This window comes from Homarus americanus, unplaced genomic scaffold (genome assembly GCF_018991925.1).
Source record: "Homarus americanus isolate GMGI-L3 unplaced genomic scaffold, GMGI_Hamer_2.0 scaffold25013, whole genome shotgun sequence".
Taxonomy (NCBI): domain Eukaryota; kingdom Metazoa; phylum Arthropoda; class Malacostraca; order Decapoda; family Nephropidae; genus Homarus; species Homarus americanus.
Window position 1 is genome coordinate 3370453 of NW_024722158.1, and position 20048 is coordinate 3390500.

General features: G+C 47.3%; 1 protein-coding gene across 1 annotated transcript in view; it reads left to right on the forward strand.

Moving 5' to 3' along the window:
- LOC121862100 (kinesin-like protein KIF21A) overlaps positions 1-20048 on the forward strand; it is a 169154-nt gene that overhangs the window by 74881 nt on the left and 74225 nt on the right. Inside the window, 1 exon segment of the mRNA XM_042360084.1 lies at positions 15856-15892. Within this exon segment, the coding sequence (XP_042216018.1) occupies positions 15856-15892 (37 nt within the window).

The window sequence follows — 20048 nt, forward strand, 5'->3', positions numbered from 1 at the left end:
TCGGTACAGCGGCTTTACTCTTCAAGTTGTAGGATATGTGAAAGGCTGGCTGGTGGGCTGGACAGGCAGACATGATCCTTCGTCCGGAATGCTCGTGGCAACAGAGCGTAACGCGTTGTGACGTCAAGCTTCACTCTTGCGTCATCATCAAGGACGGGAGGTTCCCCAGCACACCTGGTCAGACCGTCCACCCACCCCCTCCCCTCTCTCTCTCATCCCCTCCCTACCAACCCCTCTCTCATCTCACCCTTCCCCACCCCACCCCCTCCTGCCGTGTTTACCGCCACCAGCTGACTAAATCACCTGTTCTATTATACCAACACCGGTACAGTTTATCATGACTACAAGCAGGTAGTTTGTGTCATTATTTCAGCATGAGTCACGGCTGTACCCTCAAGACGGCATCTGTAAGGTGTTACCGACACAGGTAACATGTACTGATGAACCACAAGAGAAGGTAATATATAACTCACAAACGGACACACTGGTCATTGTGGTCAGCGGGAATGAATTACTTTCACTAGCCGCGGGGAGGAGAGAGGTGTGTGAGATAGCAGGTGGGCAGCATCATCAAGATTCAAACTTTCGTACCTTGCCTGAGGAGATCGAAGGATAACATCACTACCACCACCATCACCTTCATAGCCATAGTTACACACGCCAGATGATAGGGTCGACGTTTGAGTAGGTCAGGTCAGGTCAGGTTTGGGGTCGTGTGATGAAGGCGATGGCTTGACGCTGCGGGGTGAAGGTAAGGTCATTGTTATCGTTTTGTTTACACTCAACACAGCCACAGAAACTACCTCAAATTACCTGGCACAAGAAAATTAATTAATTGAATTTTAAACTTGTTATTGACACCTGTAAGTAATTAGATTTAAAGTTGTAATTAATTATATTGTTTTAATTACGAGCAGGTAATTATTAAGGTGTATCGTATAAGGTGTGTAGACTTGCGTTAAGCTATTAGTTTGTACTGAAAGTTTAGTCATGGTCGAGGTTCTGCCTAACCCAAGTTAACTTAACTTAACCTAACCTAAATTGAGAAACTGATGATGGTTGGTGAAGGCTATTTTGCCTTTTAGATTACGTCTGGATACATTATAAACAAGTTGATAGCTTGTGATAATATTTTTATTACTCGTTTTGTGTCTTGAGTACAAGTTGAATTGATACACTGGACTAGAGATAATAATGATGATGTGTGTGTCTGTGTGTGTGTGGTCATGTGTCCCTTATAGATTACCAATGGGGGAGGGGGGGGTTGGCCTTTCACCAGCGGCGGCAGCCAGGTGTGTTAATTGTGGTGACCAGCCGATGTGTGCTAAGTCACGTCTATAACTGGCAGCTTACACACGCACGCACGCACACACGCACGCACGCACGCACACACACACACACACACACACACACACCTCTAAACAGGTGTGGGGGGAGGGGGAAAGTGTGGGTGTCGAAGGTGTGACAATACCTGGGCTGATAGATACTTGTGTGGTGGGGGGGTGAGGGGGCCATGGTTCTTTGGGGCATCTTGGGCATTTTTGTGGACCTGTGAGGGCATGAACGTGGCCGTGATAGCAAAATAATTAAAGTTTTTGTTAATGCCCAGAAGAAAGCAAGTTCCACCCTCACTCTCTCTCACTCTACCGGACCTGATGACTCTATTCTATACAACTCATTCACGCTACTAGAATGACCCGCTAAAAAAAACAGACTGTAGAAATTAATCATGGTGTAAAATGAATAATATTTCACGATAAATGACTGAATGGTGAAGATTATCGACCGGATCCCACGAGATAAGAAAAGACCCGGAGGTAAAAGAAAGGGTAAATAATGGTGTGATGAAATTAGGGAGTTTTGGGGGAGCGTTCTGTGTCCCAGGGAAGGTGAGGTGTGTGGGTGAAGGTTAGGTTAGGTGTACAATCTCGACAACCTGAGCTGATGTATAAATAAAAGGATCATTTAATATGGAAGGGGGAAGAGGTAGGATCCAAGAGTAAATATTGGTGTTGAGGGAATGATTCTATTATCGTAATGTGATGCTCGCTGACTTGAACACTTCCAGACGATCAGCTGATGATGTCAACACGGGGAGGAGGCGGTGAGGCAGACAGAGTGGGAGAGATGAGGCGATATTTTCCTTTTTATTGTACATAGATACATACTCTCTCTCTCTCTCTCTCTCTCTCTCTCTCTCTCTCTCTCTCTCAGGTGATGAAGTATGTGCACCTGTCGTGTGTAATATATCTTTTAACACACCTGTCTAATTAATCTCTCCTCTACACCTCTTTTGCCAATATTTTTAATTTGTTTTATCGTTAGTCAGTTGTATACCTGGACACCTTCAGTCTTGTGTGTCATTGTAAAGGGTTAGCCATCTGTTTGTCTGTCTGTGTCATTGTCATTATTATTATTATTATTATTATTATTATTATTATTATTATTATTATTATTACCATTACATAATCACCAGAGGCCGTACAACAGGTGACTGGTTATCAGGGTCAGGGAATTCGTGACCACTATTAGCCACGCTGGGGCCACATTCTCTAAGGTTAGGTAAGGTTACTGCTACTAGAATGTGGTCTTGGGGTGAAGCCCTGGGCCCCTATACCTTTTAATATCCCCAACCAGAGGTGTGAAAAGGCGGTTAATCTGACACACTTAGGGTATTAATACAAGTATGAGAATTGGGAGGTAGAGGAGGGGGGAGGGAGAGTTCGGACGCGAAATATTTCACTCCCCAAATTGGAAAGTGATAAAATGCGTCTATCTGGGCATATTGGGGTTAAGGTAAAAATTGGGCCTCACCAAAGTCTGCTAGATGTACTTCCCACTTTGGAGACGGTGAGGAACTTGTCTTAAATTAATATGGATTCTCAAAACACCTTCCTCGTTGCTGTAGAGATGAGAGAACGTATCTACCTTAACTACAGTAGATTATTAAAAGCTCTCACGTTATAACAAAATCTTCCCCCCAAAACAGCAGACGTGAGGATGCATCTGTCTTAATCTGGTCTACTTAAGCCATGGCACGGAAACGACGGTAAATATGGCGTCGAAATACACTTGAGACTATAGTAATGAGATCCCTCCTTTCGTGTGTGTGTGTGTGTGTGTGTGTGTTGGAGCGCCCACCCCAAAATACATGACAGGTTAGAATAAAAATACAAATATAAATATAATGAATGGGATCTATTTATTTATTTTGGGTGTGGTGGTGGGGTGGGGGGTGACAGGTGTAGGGTGCGCCAGAAGGTTAATTGGATGATTGATTGGCAGCGAGGAGCGGCACCATTGGAAAGTAAAGTGAAGGTTGTGTTTAGAGCGTCACCGTCACCGCCTCCGTCGCCCACCGCCGCCTCTGTCCCCGCCATAGTGGTTGTGTCTGCCACCGCCGCCGAAGAACTGAGACTACTCTTCGTCCCTCGTGCCTTTGCTGCCACCTATACCACCACCCGGTTGTCGCTGGTGGTAGTGGGCGCGTGTTCCTGGTCACACACGCCCACGCTGCGTCGTTCACCGCCTATAATGCGATAAATAACTCGGGGGGGGGGGAGATTATAGAGGCACTTGTGGCCTATAACTGTGATGTTGTCGGCCCTTGTGGTGATTATCTTACCTACCTGTTAACCTCTCTACCTCTCCCTACCTACCTCCCACCCTCCCTACCCCTCTCATCCCTACCCCCCCTCCATACCCCACCTTTCCCTACCCCCACCCCTCTCTTTCCCTCCTCTTCCATCCTCTCCCACAAGCACAGACTGGAAGTGATAGTTTAGCACAGGTGATTGGTGATTAAAGGCGATAAAGCAGTTATTGGTCTCTCGCGCCGGGGAGGGAGAGGGAGAGGTCCGGATGTTTGTGTAAGAGACAAAATTCCATCTGGCCTCACAACACTACCTACCATTACTACTACCACCACCACCACCATTACCTCCTACTACTACCACCACCACCACCATTACCTACCACTATTACCACCATTACCTACCACTATTACCACCTACCACCACCACTACCACCATGTACTAGGCATCAGCTACACTCCTGACTCTGTAGGATGCCAAATATGTCACCTCTCTTACGGGCTGACAAGCGTCTTTGACCTTTGTTACACACACACACACACACACAGTACATCCTGCCTACGGTGGATATCCTGTGTGGCAGCTGGAGACGGATGGATAAATCACCAGCTGGATAGGTTAGGTTGGATGTGTGGGTGAGAAGGATGTGAGTGTAGGTTAGGTGGATGTGTAAGTTAGGTTAGGGTGGTTAGGTTAGGTTAGGTTAGGTTAGGTTAGGTTAGGTTAGGTTAGGGTGGTTAATCTTTAGGTGAAATGATCTGGGGTAGAGATTCTTCAGGTATTCCCTTGTATACCTTTAATAAGTTTTCATGGCCAGGTTATTCTAAGTTGGTTTTTATCTGTAGAAATGTACTAATAACCCAACTTAATCACACAAGAACGTAGCACCACGGTCACTCTAGCTACCTACCTCACGTGTACGAATTGCCAGTACATCTTTAACGGCCCGGCCACACACGCACACCATACCTCCACGTAGTATTGTTTGTTCCACACACTATACCTCCCCTCTCGTTGTGTGTGTGTGTGTGTTTGTTTGTTGACCCGAGCAGCTGGCGTCAGGTGCTGCATCATCTAAACACCTGACGCGGTTGACCAAATCTTGCTTGTGAGGTAGCTGGTGGTGCTTTGTGTCTACTGTTCTCACCTCCCCCCTTCCTCTCTATATCTCTACCGTGTGTGTGTGTGTGTGTGTGTGTGTGTTTAGAGTGTATGTATGTACCCCATCAGAATTCATTACCCATGTTAGGCAACTCTTGACGATGGCATGAGCGGCAGTGTCCCACCTTATAACACCCAATCTAAGTTCTTCACCATAAACGGGGGTAGAACAAGGCTGTGTACTGGCACCATCTCTCTCTCTCTCTCTCTCTCTCTCTCTCTTGTCATCGTCTCGGCCGCCTTCCTTTCCCGCGCCCCCAATGTCGATCTCTAGCCGGCGGGGCAGACATCCAATACCGGATTTAAGAGATTCTTCCAACCTAAGACGACTCCAGGCCAGTTTAAAGGTGTGGGTCGCTTCCATCACATGAACTTTAGTATTCAGACCACCCTCACCCTCTTCAGTCCGTCCGTCCCCTCACACTCAACGCGACCTACGGGAGTTCGTATACTTAGAGCAGTGGTGTCAAACTCAAAACCTTTCGAGGGCCAATTCTTATTTTAGTTACCCTCATCAGCGCCAACACAAGTGCAATATTATATATTTGCAGGATTGAAGTTTACAGCTTCACACATTGCCTTACCTGGCTTACCAGGAATACCTCATTTGGGTTTGTCTGATCTTAAGTATGTAAAATTCAGTTTACTAAATAACGTGATTTATATATTTTTTTTCATAATTTCACGGGATGATAAATTTTACCGTCTTCCCGCGGGCCACACCTGACCATCCTAAGGGCCACATTTGGCCTGCGGGCCACGAGTTTGACACCCCTGACTTAGAGGATTAGTTTAACATACTCAAGGGGTCAATTCATCATACTGGGTCAAATCATCATACTCAAGGGGTTAAGTTGGAAGTGTTGTGTTCGCTGGGAGGTGTTTGCATCCCCTGCTCTGTGTGTGTGTGAGCCAGTCCATTTTCTTCTGTTGTTGAGGGGTAAAGCTCGCTGATTGCTCCTTTGTAGCAACCTTTCTGAGCTTGTGGTAAAGTTCTGCGCTTGTCTGGATTAATATTGTGCTTTCATTTATCTTTTTTTACGGTTATATATAAGAGTGTTGTAATGTCCAGTGCTTTTATGTGCTTGTGAAAAGGTTGTGATTGTGTTTTTTAATATTTTGTGTTTGTTTTTGTGTTGTTATAAACTTAGGTTATGGTTAAGACTTATATTAGGTGTTACTTAATGAGGGAGGATGTAGATAGCAAGCGTCGACCTGTGTCCTTGTCACTTTCTACACCCAGGATATGGCCATAGGGATCGGGCAGTGTGTGACACACCACAGTTACATGCAGAGGTCACTGGGGTCATCTGTCAAGGCCCTCACGCACCATTCTCCTGTCCTTTGTACTTGCCGACACACCACGTACTGTACGTCCTTAGTAGCGTGAGTTAAAGGAGGCGATGTAATGCTTCAGCGCTTCGCCTTGCACACAGGATGTAATGGGGTGCTCAATAAACTAGCCCACCCGGAAGTAAATCTGAATGTATGTGTGTGTGTGTGTGTGTGTGTGTGCGCGCGCGCGCGCGTGTGTGTGTGTGTTTTGAGGTAATATAAACCTCGCTTATCTCACAGTCTCCAGCTAGGGGGGTTGGTGGGGGGTAGTGTCTCTCCGTCCTCGTCGTCTCAAGTTTCAAGTCTTCAGGTTTTTCCTCACGGTGGAGATGCTCTTGACGGAGGTGCTCGTCGCCCAGCCAGAGCCTTTGTTGTCGTCCAGGTGTTGTGTGTGTGAGCGGGAGTCATGACTTGATACAGGGCCTCTTAACCACAGCTGTTTGACTCTCTCTCTCTCTCTCTCTCTTTCTCTCTCTCTCTCTCACCAAACTGGTTTTCGAAAATGAGTGAAAATTATAGAGTAAATGTGAAAACTCATGGCGCCTATAACCCTTTAATAAAACGATCCGATTATTGATATATTTATTTTTACGGCGCCGTGGCCCTTACCTAGTTAACTATCTGTCCATTTTCACATTAAGACACCCGGCCATTGTCTCGTCCTCTCGTTACGTATTTTCTCTTGTCTGTGAGTAAGAGACGTGGTTGGTTATGGAGGAGGCTGTGTGTGTGTGACGGAGGCAGACCAGAAGGATGGTGCTGGCCTTCGTTTCTCCTGCTGGGGTGTGGCACCAGGAGGCAACACACACGCACAAAGCACCAGCCTGGCGCCCTCCCTCACCTTGTTCTTGACCCCCTGCTCCTAACACTGACCCACCACGCCTCTTGTTGGTGCTCATGACTTCCTACACCTGCTCCTCAAGGTTCCTACGGGCCAGGACCAGGCTCGCCAATCATTGTTTTCTTTTAAAGTCGAGTATGAGAACACAGGCGTCAGGTGGCGGTCTTTTCCGTGCAATACTGATACCAGGTTGGCCGCCACCGTGAAAGTTCGATGTGTTTTTGTGTCCAGTGAACTTGTGAACCTTTGGAGACCCCCAACCAAGTGTTCCTCACCTGTGTTGCTGTACCTATTGTTTTCCTCGTGTGTTGAACAGGTGTTAGTCACGAGGTGCCACTTAAGAAATGTGTCTTGGTTACTCATTAAAACATGTCGCTACATCATCTGTCTTCACACGGTGTCTGGTCTTCCTCACCTGTTGAACATTTGTCTTGAACAATGTCTTGCTCACCTTTGAGACATGTTTTACCAGTACTTCATCACTTGAGTGCCATCATTATCTATCCTCATCAGGTGTTAAACAGGTGTTAGTTAGGAGACGCAATATTTATCTTCCTCGCTCGTGAAAACATGTGTTCACTACCCCATCTGTCTTCTTCAGGTGTTGAGCTTAATATTTACTCTCCACACACCTGTAAAAACATGTGTAGCTGCGTCATCTGGCCTCACCTAGTTCTGTCTTCCTCACCTCACCTGCTGAACAAGGTGTTAGCTCACGAGGGTCGAGGCCAGAGAGAAATGTTTCCCTTGACGCGTTAAATACAGGTCGCTGCCCAAAGGTTAACTGGTTAAACATAGTGTTAGATCACACGTGTTTATATGGGAGGCCACGTGTTTGAAAGCCATGTGTGTGGGAGTGTTAAGGTAAACATGTGTTCGTACAGGTGTTTATATATGGGAGGCCAGGTGTTTGATAGCTATCGGTTGGTGGTGTTAATGTAGTCATCTATCCAGCGAGGGTGACGGGCCAACGCCTTTCGGTATACCTTCCATCAGATAATAGAGAGTGGGGCCGCCCTGATGTCTCCTGTAGTGAGAGAGATTAGGCTAGACCAGTTCCTCAGTTCCAATCCTCTCCAGGACCAAGACAGGGATTAGGTTAGGTTAGGCTCATTCCCACCTCCTGGCCGTCAGTGAGAGAAAGATTAGGATTATCTCTCGACACAACAACAGAGAGAGAGAGAGAGAGAGAGAGAGATTGGGCACACGTTCAACTTCTGAGCCGTGGGAGAGTCAGCACTTGGCAGCCGCTCCGGTGGGAAGAGATTAGGCTCGACCTCATCCTCTTTCAGGGGAGAGAGAGAGGGGGGGGGGTAAATTAGGTCAAGGTTCGGCTGTCCTCTTGTCGTGGTGGAGTTAAATGCGCGGAGCTAACTAACTGCTGCTGTTGTATGGTGACCAGGGCTACTACCACTATCTCCTACCTCTGCTACTACCTCTACCACCAGCTGTCTCACTACCACAATTTTCACCACCTGACTTTTCCACTACCACCTCTGACCTCCCATAGGCTGGTGTGTTGACGTGTTACAGTAGCTGCCGTGATCACACCCGGCTGCCACACCTCCCGTGACCACACCCGACTACCGCACCTCCACTGACCACACCCGACTACCACACCTCCCGTGACCACACCCAGACTACCATCCCTCCTGTGACACACACCTGACTACCACACCTCCTGTGACACACTCCGACTACCACACCTCCACTGACTACACCCGACTACCACACCTCCCAAAAGAGCCTGACTACCACACCTCCCGTGACCATTGACCAGACTACCACACCTCCCGTGACCACACCCGACTACCACACCTCCCGTGTGGGAGGGGTGGGGAGGGGGTGTTTTAATTTAGTTTTGTCTCATTAGTATTCACGGTAGACCTGGCTAATTGGGCGTTAAGGGCCATGGTGGTAGTTCAGGTAGTAGTGGTAGAAATAGTACTGATGGGAGAAGTAGTGGTGGTAATGTTGGTGGTAGTAGTCGTGATGGTAGTAGTATTGGTGGTAGTAGTCGTGATGGTAGTAGTATTGGTGGTAGTAGTCGTGATGGTAGTAGTATTGGTGGTAGTAGTCGTGATGGTAGTAGTATTGGTGGTAGTAGTCGTGATGGTAGTAGTCGTCATGGTAGTAGTCGTGATGGTAGTAGTATTGGTGGTAGTATCTCACTCTCTCACACATGCAGTAACCCCAGAGCTCTTCTGGTGAGGATTAATTAATGAGAAGTTATCCATTTTTTTTTACGACAGACAGACACTCGGAGCTGATCTAGACTCACCTCTGTCATGACCACCAGGGGAGGGAGAAGGAGTAGTAGTATGTGTGTTTGTTTTACTGTTTGTGTATTTAGAAACATTAAGCTTTGTTTCATTGTGTGTGTGTGTCAGGTAGGTAGATAAATAAGCTTACAGCGTGACCCCAAAGTAGGTTACGTGTTTCTTATGAGTTGATAAAAACGTAATGATTTGATTGGCTGTGTATTATGTGAGGTCGGTGGGCCGTGACTACACTTGGCCAGGTGAAATGATGATACCTGTGGTGGTGAGGTGTGTTGGGTCTGTAGCACCTTCAGCTGACAGCAAGAGGTAGGGAGAGGGAGGGAAAGAAGGATGGAGAAGAGAGAGACTGTGTGTGTGTGTGTGTGTGTGTGTGTGTCACTCTCCAACAGGTGACACTACCTCTTGTTCCCACTGCCTGTACGCTGGTGTTCGTCACGCTTCAAGAACGGCAAATTATAACGCTGGGTTTTACTACGTGTCCAAGTTAGTCATAATTCAAGCAGTGTGCATTATTATTTTTCTTATGTGTGGGGTGGTCAGTGTGGGGGTGGTCACTACCTGGAGGGGGTCACTACCAGGGGCGCACCTGGTCAACTGTTTTAGAACTTTGAACTTTTTATCTCTTGACATCGTAACTGAAGACGTGAGGATGGATCTTACTGGTTCCTTAAAGCTAAAGTGAAGTACAAAGTAAAAGTGACTCACAAGTTTAAGAAAAAGTACTGTGGCCAGGTGAGCACGTGGGCCTCAGGGCTCACTTGAATCTGCTGGCCTCACCACTCCTCTTCCTCTCTAATGATTACTTGTTGCCGTTGTTGATTGGTGACGTTCAGGAGGTGTGTGTGTGTGTGTGTGTGTGTGTGTGTTTCCCCCGAGGCAATAGCAGACTGAGCCGTGGGTCGTGCCCTAGATACCAAACAATACTGTACTGTGTGTGGGTGGTAGGTATGAGCCGCCGCTTGCGTCCTGCCACACGATACAGTGTTCACCAGACTTGTCGTAACTCATCCTCCTTCTCTTGTACGAGGTAGTGTTGTGGGTCTGGTTACAGGCAGGTGTACCCGACAACACAGGTGAGGTAAGATTGTCAGATTGAGTTATTTACCGTTAACAACACACTAATCAGTCCTTTTAACATGTTTACGTCACATAATCAACATAAATTTATACAGGAAAGACGTGATAAAGTTAGAGAAATAGAATAAAGGTTTTGCTGCCCATAAGGATGTAAGTCGCGCGTCGTGGATACTTTAATATACGAACCCAAACTTGTTGATATAGATTAATAACAACACGGAATTTAATACTGTTTACAACTATTAGACACGAGGTAACATACTATAGAAAATCCTATTGGTGTTATAATGAGACAGGTGACGGTGTGTACAGGTATACTTGATTTATTTAGTAATTCTGAGACTTGATTGTGTCTCCTATCGTCAGGTATGTGGAGGTTGGTAGCAATAGTCGCCCTGTTATTGGTCGTTAAGTTGTGTGTTATGGCTTCATCACTGACCCGAGAGGTGAAGGTTTGTACACACACCCGAGGCGGTAGAGGCAACATAGGGTAATGAAGACTGGTTTTAAAGCCAGGTGTCGTCCCTCACCTTATCTCAGCTCGTCAAACAGGTAAGATAGAGGGGGGGCAGTGTCACCCTCCTCTACCCCCTACACACCCTCTCCACCAACCCCTCCTGTGTACTGTGCTGTGGTGTAAGGCTGGTCCTGGTTAGAACTTACTGAGAGAGAGAGAGAGAGAGAGAGAGAGAGTAGTGGTCATTAAACAAGGTCGCCACCTTGTAGTAATAGTACACTCTCTCTCTCTCTCTCTCTCTCTCTCTCTCTCTAGGACAGGACCTTTACGACGCTACTCTTATACGTCGAGGGCGGAGAAATGCCAGGTGTCTTAATAAAGGTGTACAGGTGTAGGTGGCACGCAGGTGTAGGTGGCACACTGTGGGTCTGATGGTGTGGCCCCGCCTGGGTGTAGGAGTGACGTGGGTGTCGCTGGCTCGTGGGTCCTGTTGCTGTCTGCCTGGGTGTAGATGTGGACAGGGCACGTGAGTTTGATCCGGTGTGTAGGTGTAGGCTGTGAAAAGGTGTAGCATGATCGTGGGAGAGAGAGAGAGAGAGATAGAGCCTCGTCTCCTGATTATCTCCCTGCGTGTCTCTCTGTCTCCTCTATAGTGACACACACACACACACACACACACCTTATTCGCGATAGGTAAATGACCATAGGGGTTTAATGCCTTGTGGAGTGATAGTCATCTGTAGTGGGTGTAAGAGGCACGTGGGTATAGCCTAACTAGTGTAGGGAGTGTTGTTTGGGTGTAACACAAGACCAACGGATTTAATAACAGGTGTAATGTCTGTACATACTTGTCTTAAAAGGTGTTGAATATTGATAAGTTTAGTCACAAGTTGTCAGGACCCCGAAGATCTCTGCACACGCGTCTGAACACTGTTATTTGGTCTGGCCCGTAAAGGAACATTTGATCAGATAGTTTTGTATTGGGGAGGAAAAAACTTGTTAATATTATGGTATTACGTGTTGGTTTTTCTTATTGTAATGATGGTTGAAAATTGAGATTGAAAATGGTGGTATTTGTGTAGTGTGTGTGTGTGTGTGTGTGTGTGTGTGTGTGTGTGTGTGTGTGTGTCAGGAAAGCAACCTTGCGTAAGTCTTCCCCTGCCAGTACACACCATCAAGACTCCTGCTGTGCTTCCTCGTGGCAACACACGGTAACTGGGTGCCTCACATGGGAGACGATTATTCCACACCGTAACGCTTGGAGGATCACCACACGAGAAGGTGTCAATACTTTCGAGTTAGTCCACTGCAAACCGAGGCAGACAAGTTCCACCGAGAAGACGCTGTCGCCGCCACTCCCGCGCTAGATGTAGCCCTCCACATGTGCAACAGTTGTGAACGACGCTGCGGGTCCCGTATCGGTCTCTTTAGTCACCTCAGAGCTCACCAACGAAGGTCACATCCTTAATAACCCATATCATTGTAGCATAGCTGGATGAATCATCATACTCTATTCCGAGTGACAGGAAAGTATGTATATGTGCGACTCACTAGCACAGGGTAACGTTACTGGTGTGTGGGGCGGGGCCAGCGTGTGCCTCGTGGTCGCTGGAATACTAGACAAAGCTGGTGCTATAGTGTACCGGCGGGGTGTAGTCCTGGCCGGTGTGTTGAAGGTGCAGTGTCAGTGTTGGAGAGGAGGAGGAAGCCATCATCACCACCACTAGTGCAGCCCCCTCCCTCCCCTGGTGGTAGGGGGGAGAGGGGTGTTGGTGGTGGAGGGTAATGAACGGTATTGAACACTATGGTAGGAGAAAGGGGCGTGGTGGTGGTGGTGGAGATGGTAGATGTTGAATACCATGGTAGGAGCAGTCACGTGGTGGTGATGGTGGTAGTAGGAGCAGTCACGTGGTCGCTCCTTGTATCAGTGTGTTCCTTATAGCAGGGTGTGTCGTGGTCATGGTGTGTGGTAGAGGTATATATGGATGAGACATTAGCCCATGCTGTTGGCTGGTTGGTGTGGCAACTTGGCAAGACTGTAGGCCTCTCTCTCTCTCTCTCGGTGATTATTACACAAGTGTTGTTGAGCGCGACATGTACAGGGTGTGTGCGTAGTACTGTTGCCGACTTCGTATTTCGCCTCTGATTTAGGCATCACCAACTCCTCTGACTTTAAGAAAGGTTAATCTATGGATACTTTTGTGTTTACTTAGAGGTTAAAAAAAGTTAGCTATGGTACTTTTATGTTCACCAGAGGTTAAAAAAAAGGTTAAGCTCTGGTCCGCGTGGTGTCGTTGCCTCGGATACTGTTAGATCTGGTCACAGCTAAAGCTTTTAAATGGCGGTCAACATTCCTTAGTTTGTCTCAGGAACTTTTGTAGAATGTATTGAGGATGGTGAGGTTGTGTGTGTGTGTGTGTGTGTGTGTGTGACGTATACAGGTAAAGCTTATTATCATTATGACGTCTTTCAAGGTGTGCGTTATTACGTGATGATAACACCTGTGATTACGGAGTCCTATATAACACCATGATAAAACCTTGTGTGGTGACGTGTTATGGCGTTATAGTGAGGGTTGTGGTGTGTGTTAAAAGGAACCGTTTAATTGGTGGCTCGAGGGCTTAGGGTCGACAGTGCTGATTTATTACTGGTGTAGAGGTATAGTGAGGCTGGTACTGTTGATGTAATTACTGGGGTCATTACTGTTGTTTGTGATGATGTTATTATTACTGCTATTATTATTGTTATTTTTATTATTATTGACATTATTACTATTATTATATACCACAGTTGTCATACTAAGCTCAATAGAGAAGATACATAATACAACATAAGATGAATTAGCAGCAGAAGGTGTATATATATGTATGTTTACCACACATACAAACATAATATTTGGGGGTCGTGTTTATGTAGTGGAGATTCTTAAGCCTGGTTTATCGATATGCTAAGTAGAGGTGAATGGTGTTGTGTGTTGTGTAGGTGGTGAGACACGACAGGTACTGGCGTTTCTCCTGGTGGGTGTAGGCTGAGTGTGTGTCCTGTGTTGACGTGGGTGTGGTGTAGAAGATAGCAACATACAAGTTAGGTGTTTGGTTTGTTGTGTGTTGGGTCAGGTGTGTAGTGTTGGGTCAGGTGTGTAGTGTAGATGTGTGTGTTTGTGTCCTTTGGTGTTGTGTCTGTGGGTGTAGTGTGAGAGGTGATGTTTAGGTTCTGTCGGTGTGAGTGTATTTGGGTATCTTCCCTCTCCTCCCTCTCATCGTCTTCCCCTCTCCCTCTCCTCTCTCATCAGCACCTACTACTCCCTCCCTTCCTCCTCTCTCCCTCACCTCTTTTATATCAGCACCCACTCACTCACCTCACCTCTTCCCCTCTCCACTTACCTCTCATCAGCCCTCTCACCTCTCATCAGCTCCCTCTCTTCAGCCCCACTCCTCTGAATAATAAAAAGAGAGGCAATTTGTCGGCGGCTTTAGTCTGCCCCTTACCTAGCGTGTACACCTGGTCGGGGCTTCAGGGACCCCCCCCGTCCTGCCCTGAATTCTTGGGAGGACTCTGTGATAACTTATCAAGGTAATGCAGTTCATCTCTCTTATTAGATAACTAAATATGAGCTTAGGTGTGTGTGTGTGTGTGTGTGTGTGTGTGTGTGTGTGTGTTTGTGTGTGTGTGGGGTGATTGTTTATCTTATCTCTGTCAAAAGCGGCTGTCCAATCATTGTTTGTTTACATTATGAGCCAGAATGGACTTGCAGTGTTGTTATGGCCACAGCGGCTTGTATTGTATCTTGTAACACTGTTTGTACCACTGTAGTACCTTGTTATGTCCGGCTACAGCGGCTTTTTGTATCTAGTAAAATATCTACACATGATCCCCCCATCCCAGCTGACAATGCCTGTGTCTGTCTGTCTGTCTGTCTGTCTGTCTACTTTACACTAGTTGCGTAAAGGGCACGATGATGGTAGTGGTAGTGATGGTAGTGGTTGTGATGGTAGTGGTTGTGATGGTAGTGGTAGTGATGGTAGTGGTTGTGATGGTAGTGGTAGTGATGGTAGTGGTAGTGATGGTAGTGGTAGTGATGGTAGTGGTTGTGATGGTAGTGGTAGTGATGGTAGTGGTAGTGATGGTAGTGGTTGTGATGGTAGTGGTAGTGATGGTAGTGGTAGTGGTGATGGTAGTGGTAGTGTGGAGCGATGGTAGTGGTAGTGATGGTGGTGGTTGTGATAGTAGTAGTGATGGTAGTGGTAGTGATGGTAGTAGTGATGGTAGTGATGGTAGTGGTAGTGATGGTAGTGGTAGATGGTAGTGATGGTGGTGGTAGTGGTAGTGATGGTGGTGGTAGTGGTAGTGATGGTAGTGGTAGTGATGGTAGTGGTAGTGATGGTAGTGGTGATGGTAGTGGTAGTGATGGTAGTGGTAGTGATGGTAGTGGTGGTAGTGGTAGTGATGGTATGGTAGTGATGGTGGTGGTAGTGATGGTGGTGGTAGTGATGGTAGTGGTAGTGATGGGTGGTAGTGATGGTAGTGGTAGTGATGGTGGTGGTAGTGATGGTGGTGGTAGTGATGGTGGTGGTAGTGATGGTGGTGGTAGTGATGGTAGTGGTAGTGGTGCTGGAGGTGGGTAGCGTGTGTCTCCCCTAGAGTCAGGTAATAACTCAGGTAATTAATAAGTTTTCTTGCTAATCAACGTCCACTAACCTCACCTGAGCCAAGTAATGATAAGTGAGGACAATAATTAAGTTCCTAATTAATGTACCACGTAAGTGTGTTTGTTGTGGCGCCTAAAGTAATGTGTCACTGTGTTTGTTTGTTTGTTTTGTGTTGTTTGGGTAGGGAACCCGTGGTCGACCCAGCTGTGAATAAGTACGAGGCTTCAGTTGAGAAGTGAAAGCGGTCGAGTACAGTGCCTCTTTCTGACCGAGTCTTAGTATTCAGTGGTGTGTGTGTGTGTGTGTGTGTGTGTGTGTGTGTGTGTGTGTGTGTGTGTGCGTGTGTGCGTGCGTGCAAGGGACCCACTTTCTCTGGCAACTCTTATTATTATTCTTAATGTTGATGTTTGATGACTGTATTCCCGCCACAGGTGTTTAATGATTGTTTCTTTCTCTCCAGGTGTGTGGCCGGTGAGGGAGAGCAAAGGTGAGCTCAGGTAAGGGAAAGGGTTGTGTCACACTGGACGTAGATGATGATTTATCGATCTCCAGGTGTTGTGTTAACTTGACCTCTCTACTGTAGCTCACTGCGACCTGCTTTAATGTACGGTGACGGAACACTTAGGCCCCAGTCTTAATGGGCCCCAACCCTAGGTAAGAATTAGTCGGGGTCTATTAGGATTGGGGCCCGTTTGATGTGCGACTGGTAACATGTGTGGCCTTGGGCTACTGGAATAGTGTCTTCGCTGCAGTGAGTGTATGTCGATCCAGAGAGCAGTGTTGTGGGCGGTGGGTGGCGGGTGGGTGTTTGAATTTATGTGGATGGTGGGCGGCAAGGTATAGCGGGTGGGTGGTTGAATTTATGTGGATGGTGGGCGGCAGGTTGTGGGGCTTCTCCACACTCGCCGCCCCCGCCCTACACCAGGCCTGCTGTAGGGTTTCATGTCAAGTGCTACAGCGGCCGGCGGCGTGTTTCTTCCCGTGGACGTTTCTTCACTCTTGTTGTATTGGTCGGTTAGGTCAGGTCAGGTCAGGTTTGGTTAGGTTGGGTGAGGGTAAGTCAGGTTAGGTCAGGTGTGTAGGACTTAGGGTAGTAGAGGCAGGGTCTGGTCATAAATCTGTATTACCCTGATTTATGGAGCAGTTCATCACGCTAGCCATAGTCCAATGCTTGTTGCTCTCTAACGACACCCCACCACCACCAGCGAGGTACCAGGAGAAGGCAGGGGAAGTAACACACACACACACTATCACCACAATACTGACACCATCACAGCGCCATCATAGTACCAACAACTATTATAAGCACCCAGCAAGCTATTAACCCCCCCCACCCCCAAGTGTTAGTGGCACACAGCATCAGTAGGTGGTGGTAGTGGTCGAGGAAGTGGCGCTGCGGCGGAAGTTTCGTGGGTCTGGATCAATCCCACTCCGACCTTGACTTGCCTACCACCACCACTACAATCTGTCCCTGTAAGTGTAATATAATGAAGTGGTTGTTTATTATTTTTTTACCTGCGTGTCAAAATATCTTCCCTATGTGTGTGTGTTTTGAAATGACAGCGACACTTAGTTGTTCACTTCAGGGCATCGAACCTGTCTGTGTGTACGTGTGTCGGAAGCTGAACTTTCCCGGAACCACTGATGCAGCCATTAGAAGGTCGTTTGAGGCTTAGTGAGGCCCCGGGGCATGATGCGAGTGTCGACCTTGTGGCGTGTGAGGGCGTGACACTGCCTTGCCCCGCTAATCTCTTTTCTCCCCACCTCTACCCCCTTACTAACCCCTTTCCTCCCCTCTCCATCTCCACCCGTGCTAACCCCTTTCCTCCCCACCCCACTAATCACCCCCTCCCCTCTCCCCAGCTGGGTGTAACTCACAACTCAATTCAGTTTCTAAGTTTCATGGGAACCAATTTTGTGCTCATAGCGTAAACGTCCACAGTTAAGTAGTTACAACACATTAAATTTCAGTCATGAGAAAGTGTTGTGTTGTGATGTGTTGCTGTGATGTCTTGTGTTGTATTGTGATGTTTCGTGTGGTGTGTCGTGTTCACCTGACTGACAACGTTCGCCTGGCGTATATCTAACTGAGGAATAGAATGGGGCCCGGAACGCCAGGCACAGTGCATGGGAAAGGTAATACCGAGGCTGGTGTTCATGCCGTGGACCAGAGTCTCGCGTGGTGGTGGGACGTATTACAACACGATACAGTACAGCGTCACGTGAGGTCTTATCTCCCTACACTAATACCTCCCTTCTCTTTATCATATCTGTTATTGTTATTAGTTTTTACATTGTCTGATTCATCTTTCGAGGAACATGATTTTGGTGAGTGTAAACAAGACAGGTGAGGCAGTGTAAACAAGGCATGTGAGGCAGTGTAAACAAGACAGGTGAGGCAGTGTAAACAAGACAGGCGAGGCAGTGTAAACAAGACAGGCGAGGCAGTGTAAATAATACAGGTGAGGTAGTGTAAAGAAGACGGGTGAGGCGGTGTAAACAAAACAGTGAGGCAGTGTAAACAAGGCATGGGAGGCAGTGTAAATAATACAGGTGAGGCAGTGTGTAAACAAGGCATGTGGGAGGCAGTGTAAACAAGACAGGTGAGGCAGTGTAAACAAGGCATGTGAGGGGCAGTGCAAACAAGACAGGTGAGGCAGTGTAAACAAGGCATGTGAGGCAGTGTAAACAAGACAGGTGAGGCAGGTAACAAGGCAGGCGAGACAGTGTAAATAATACAGGTGAGGCAGTAAACAAGACAGGTGAGGCAGTGTAAACAAGACAGGTGAGGCAGTGTAAACAAGACAGGTGAGGCAGTGTAAACAAGACAGGTGAGGCAGTGTAAACAAGACAGGCGAGACAGTGTAAACAAGACAGGTGAGGCAGTGTAAACAAGACAGGTGAGGCAGTGTAAACAAGACAGGTGAGGCAGTGTAAACAAGACAGGCGAGACAGTGTTAATAATACAGGTGAGGCAGTGTAAAGAAGACGGGTGAGGCGGTGTAAACAAAACAGGTGGGGCGTCCATAAAGCTGTCAAACGCAACTAAGAACAACTCATGTCCTCTGTCAGTCAGTCAACCAGGGCGTTCATAGAGCTATCAGACGCAGGCAAGTAGACTAAACGCAAGATTTTCTCCGACCTTCCCGCCTCTCTCACTCCTGACAGCTCCTCCTTCGTCAGAGCTGGGAGTCACGTGACCTCACTCGTAACCCGGAGAGAGACCGTGAGCGACATGACCTCCAGCAGGCGTAGTGGTGACCTCCTCCAGGCCCGCACGCTCCCCACCCTCGCCAATTCCTGCCCCCGCGCCCTTGGTGGCTGTATTGATGGACGGTGATGTGTGTGTGTGTATGTATGTATGTATGTATGAGTGCGTTTGTGGTGTATATGTGTTTGTGTGTGTGTATGTGTGTGTGTGTGTGTGTGTGTGTTTGTGTCCCCTTGTAAAAGTATTGTTTTTTTATATTCCCCCAACGTTTGTACCTGTGTGTGTGTGTGTATATGTAAAACACCATCGTATTATACAGTACATGAACACAAACGTACATACATACATACATACATCTAAATACATAAATACATCTACATACATACATACATAACACAGGTGGTGGTAGTTCCTTTGTGTGTGTGTTACTGACGCCCTCACCTCTGACGAGTTACATAACAGGTGTGTCTTTTTTATAGTGTGTTAGCGGGTCACGACACAACACAGTGTTAGCGGGTCACGACACAACACAGTGTTAGCGGGTCACACACAACACAGTGTTATTAGCGGGTCACACACAACACAGTGTTAGCGGGTCACGACACAACACAGTGTTAGTGGTTCACGACACAACACGCGTTAGCGGGTCACACACAACACAGTGTTAGCGGGTCACGACACAACACAGTGTTATACCCACACAACACCGCGTTAGCGGAAACACGACACAACATGCGTTAGCGGGTCACGACACAACATTAGTAGCATGGGTCACGACACAACACAGTGTTAGCGGGTCACGACACAACACAGTGTTATTAGCGGGTCACGACACACCACAGTGTTAGTACTGAGCGACACAACATTTCAGTGTTAGCGGGTCACGACACAACACAGTGTTAGCGGGTCACGACACAACACAGTGTTAGCGGGTCACGACACAACACAGTGTTAGCGGGTCACGACACAACACAAAGCCGTGTCAGTTGCCTACAAAAGTTAATAGGTGTGTGTTACGTGATTAAGTTACTGTTAGGAGTTTAATGCAATATCTCTCTCTCTCTCTCTCTCTCTCTCTCTCTCTCTCTCTCCACTTGAGTCTACCATCTAGTGTTCCTGTTGTTGATGAAACATAATGACTGTGGTTGTTACTTGTATTACCTCATTGTTCCTTCACTTTTGTTACGTATTACTCACCTAAATTATCTCGCGAGTAACGTCACGAGCGGCGAGAACCAATCAGACGTGCTAGAATCACCTACGTCATCACTAAGTCGTTTGCGGGAAAGAAAACTTTGGACCAATCGCCAGTCGCCGCCTTCATGTTTACCTGAGCGGGGCGAGGCGTGGCGGCGGGTCTCGGTAGTGTGTTGCACCTGCCTCTGACCGTACAGGTGAGTCTATTAGTGATAATCTTACGTAGACATACATCGGTATATAGA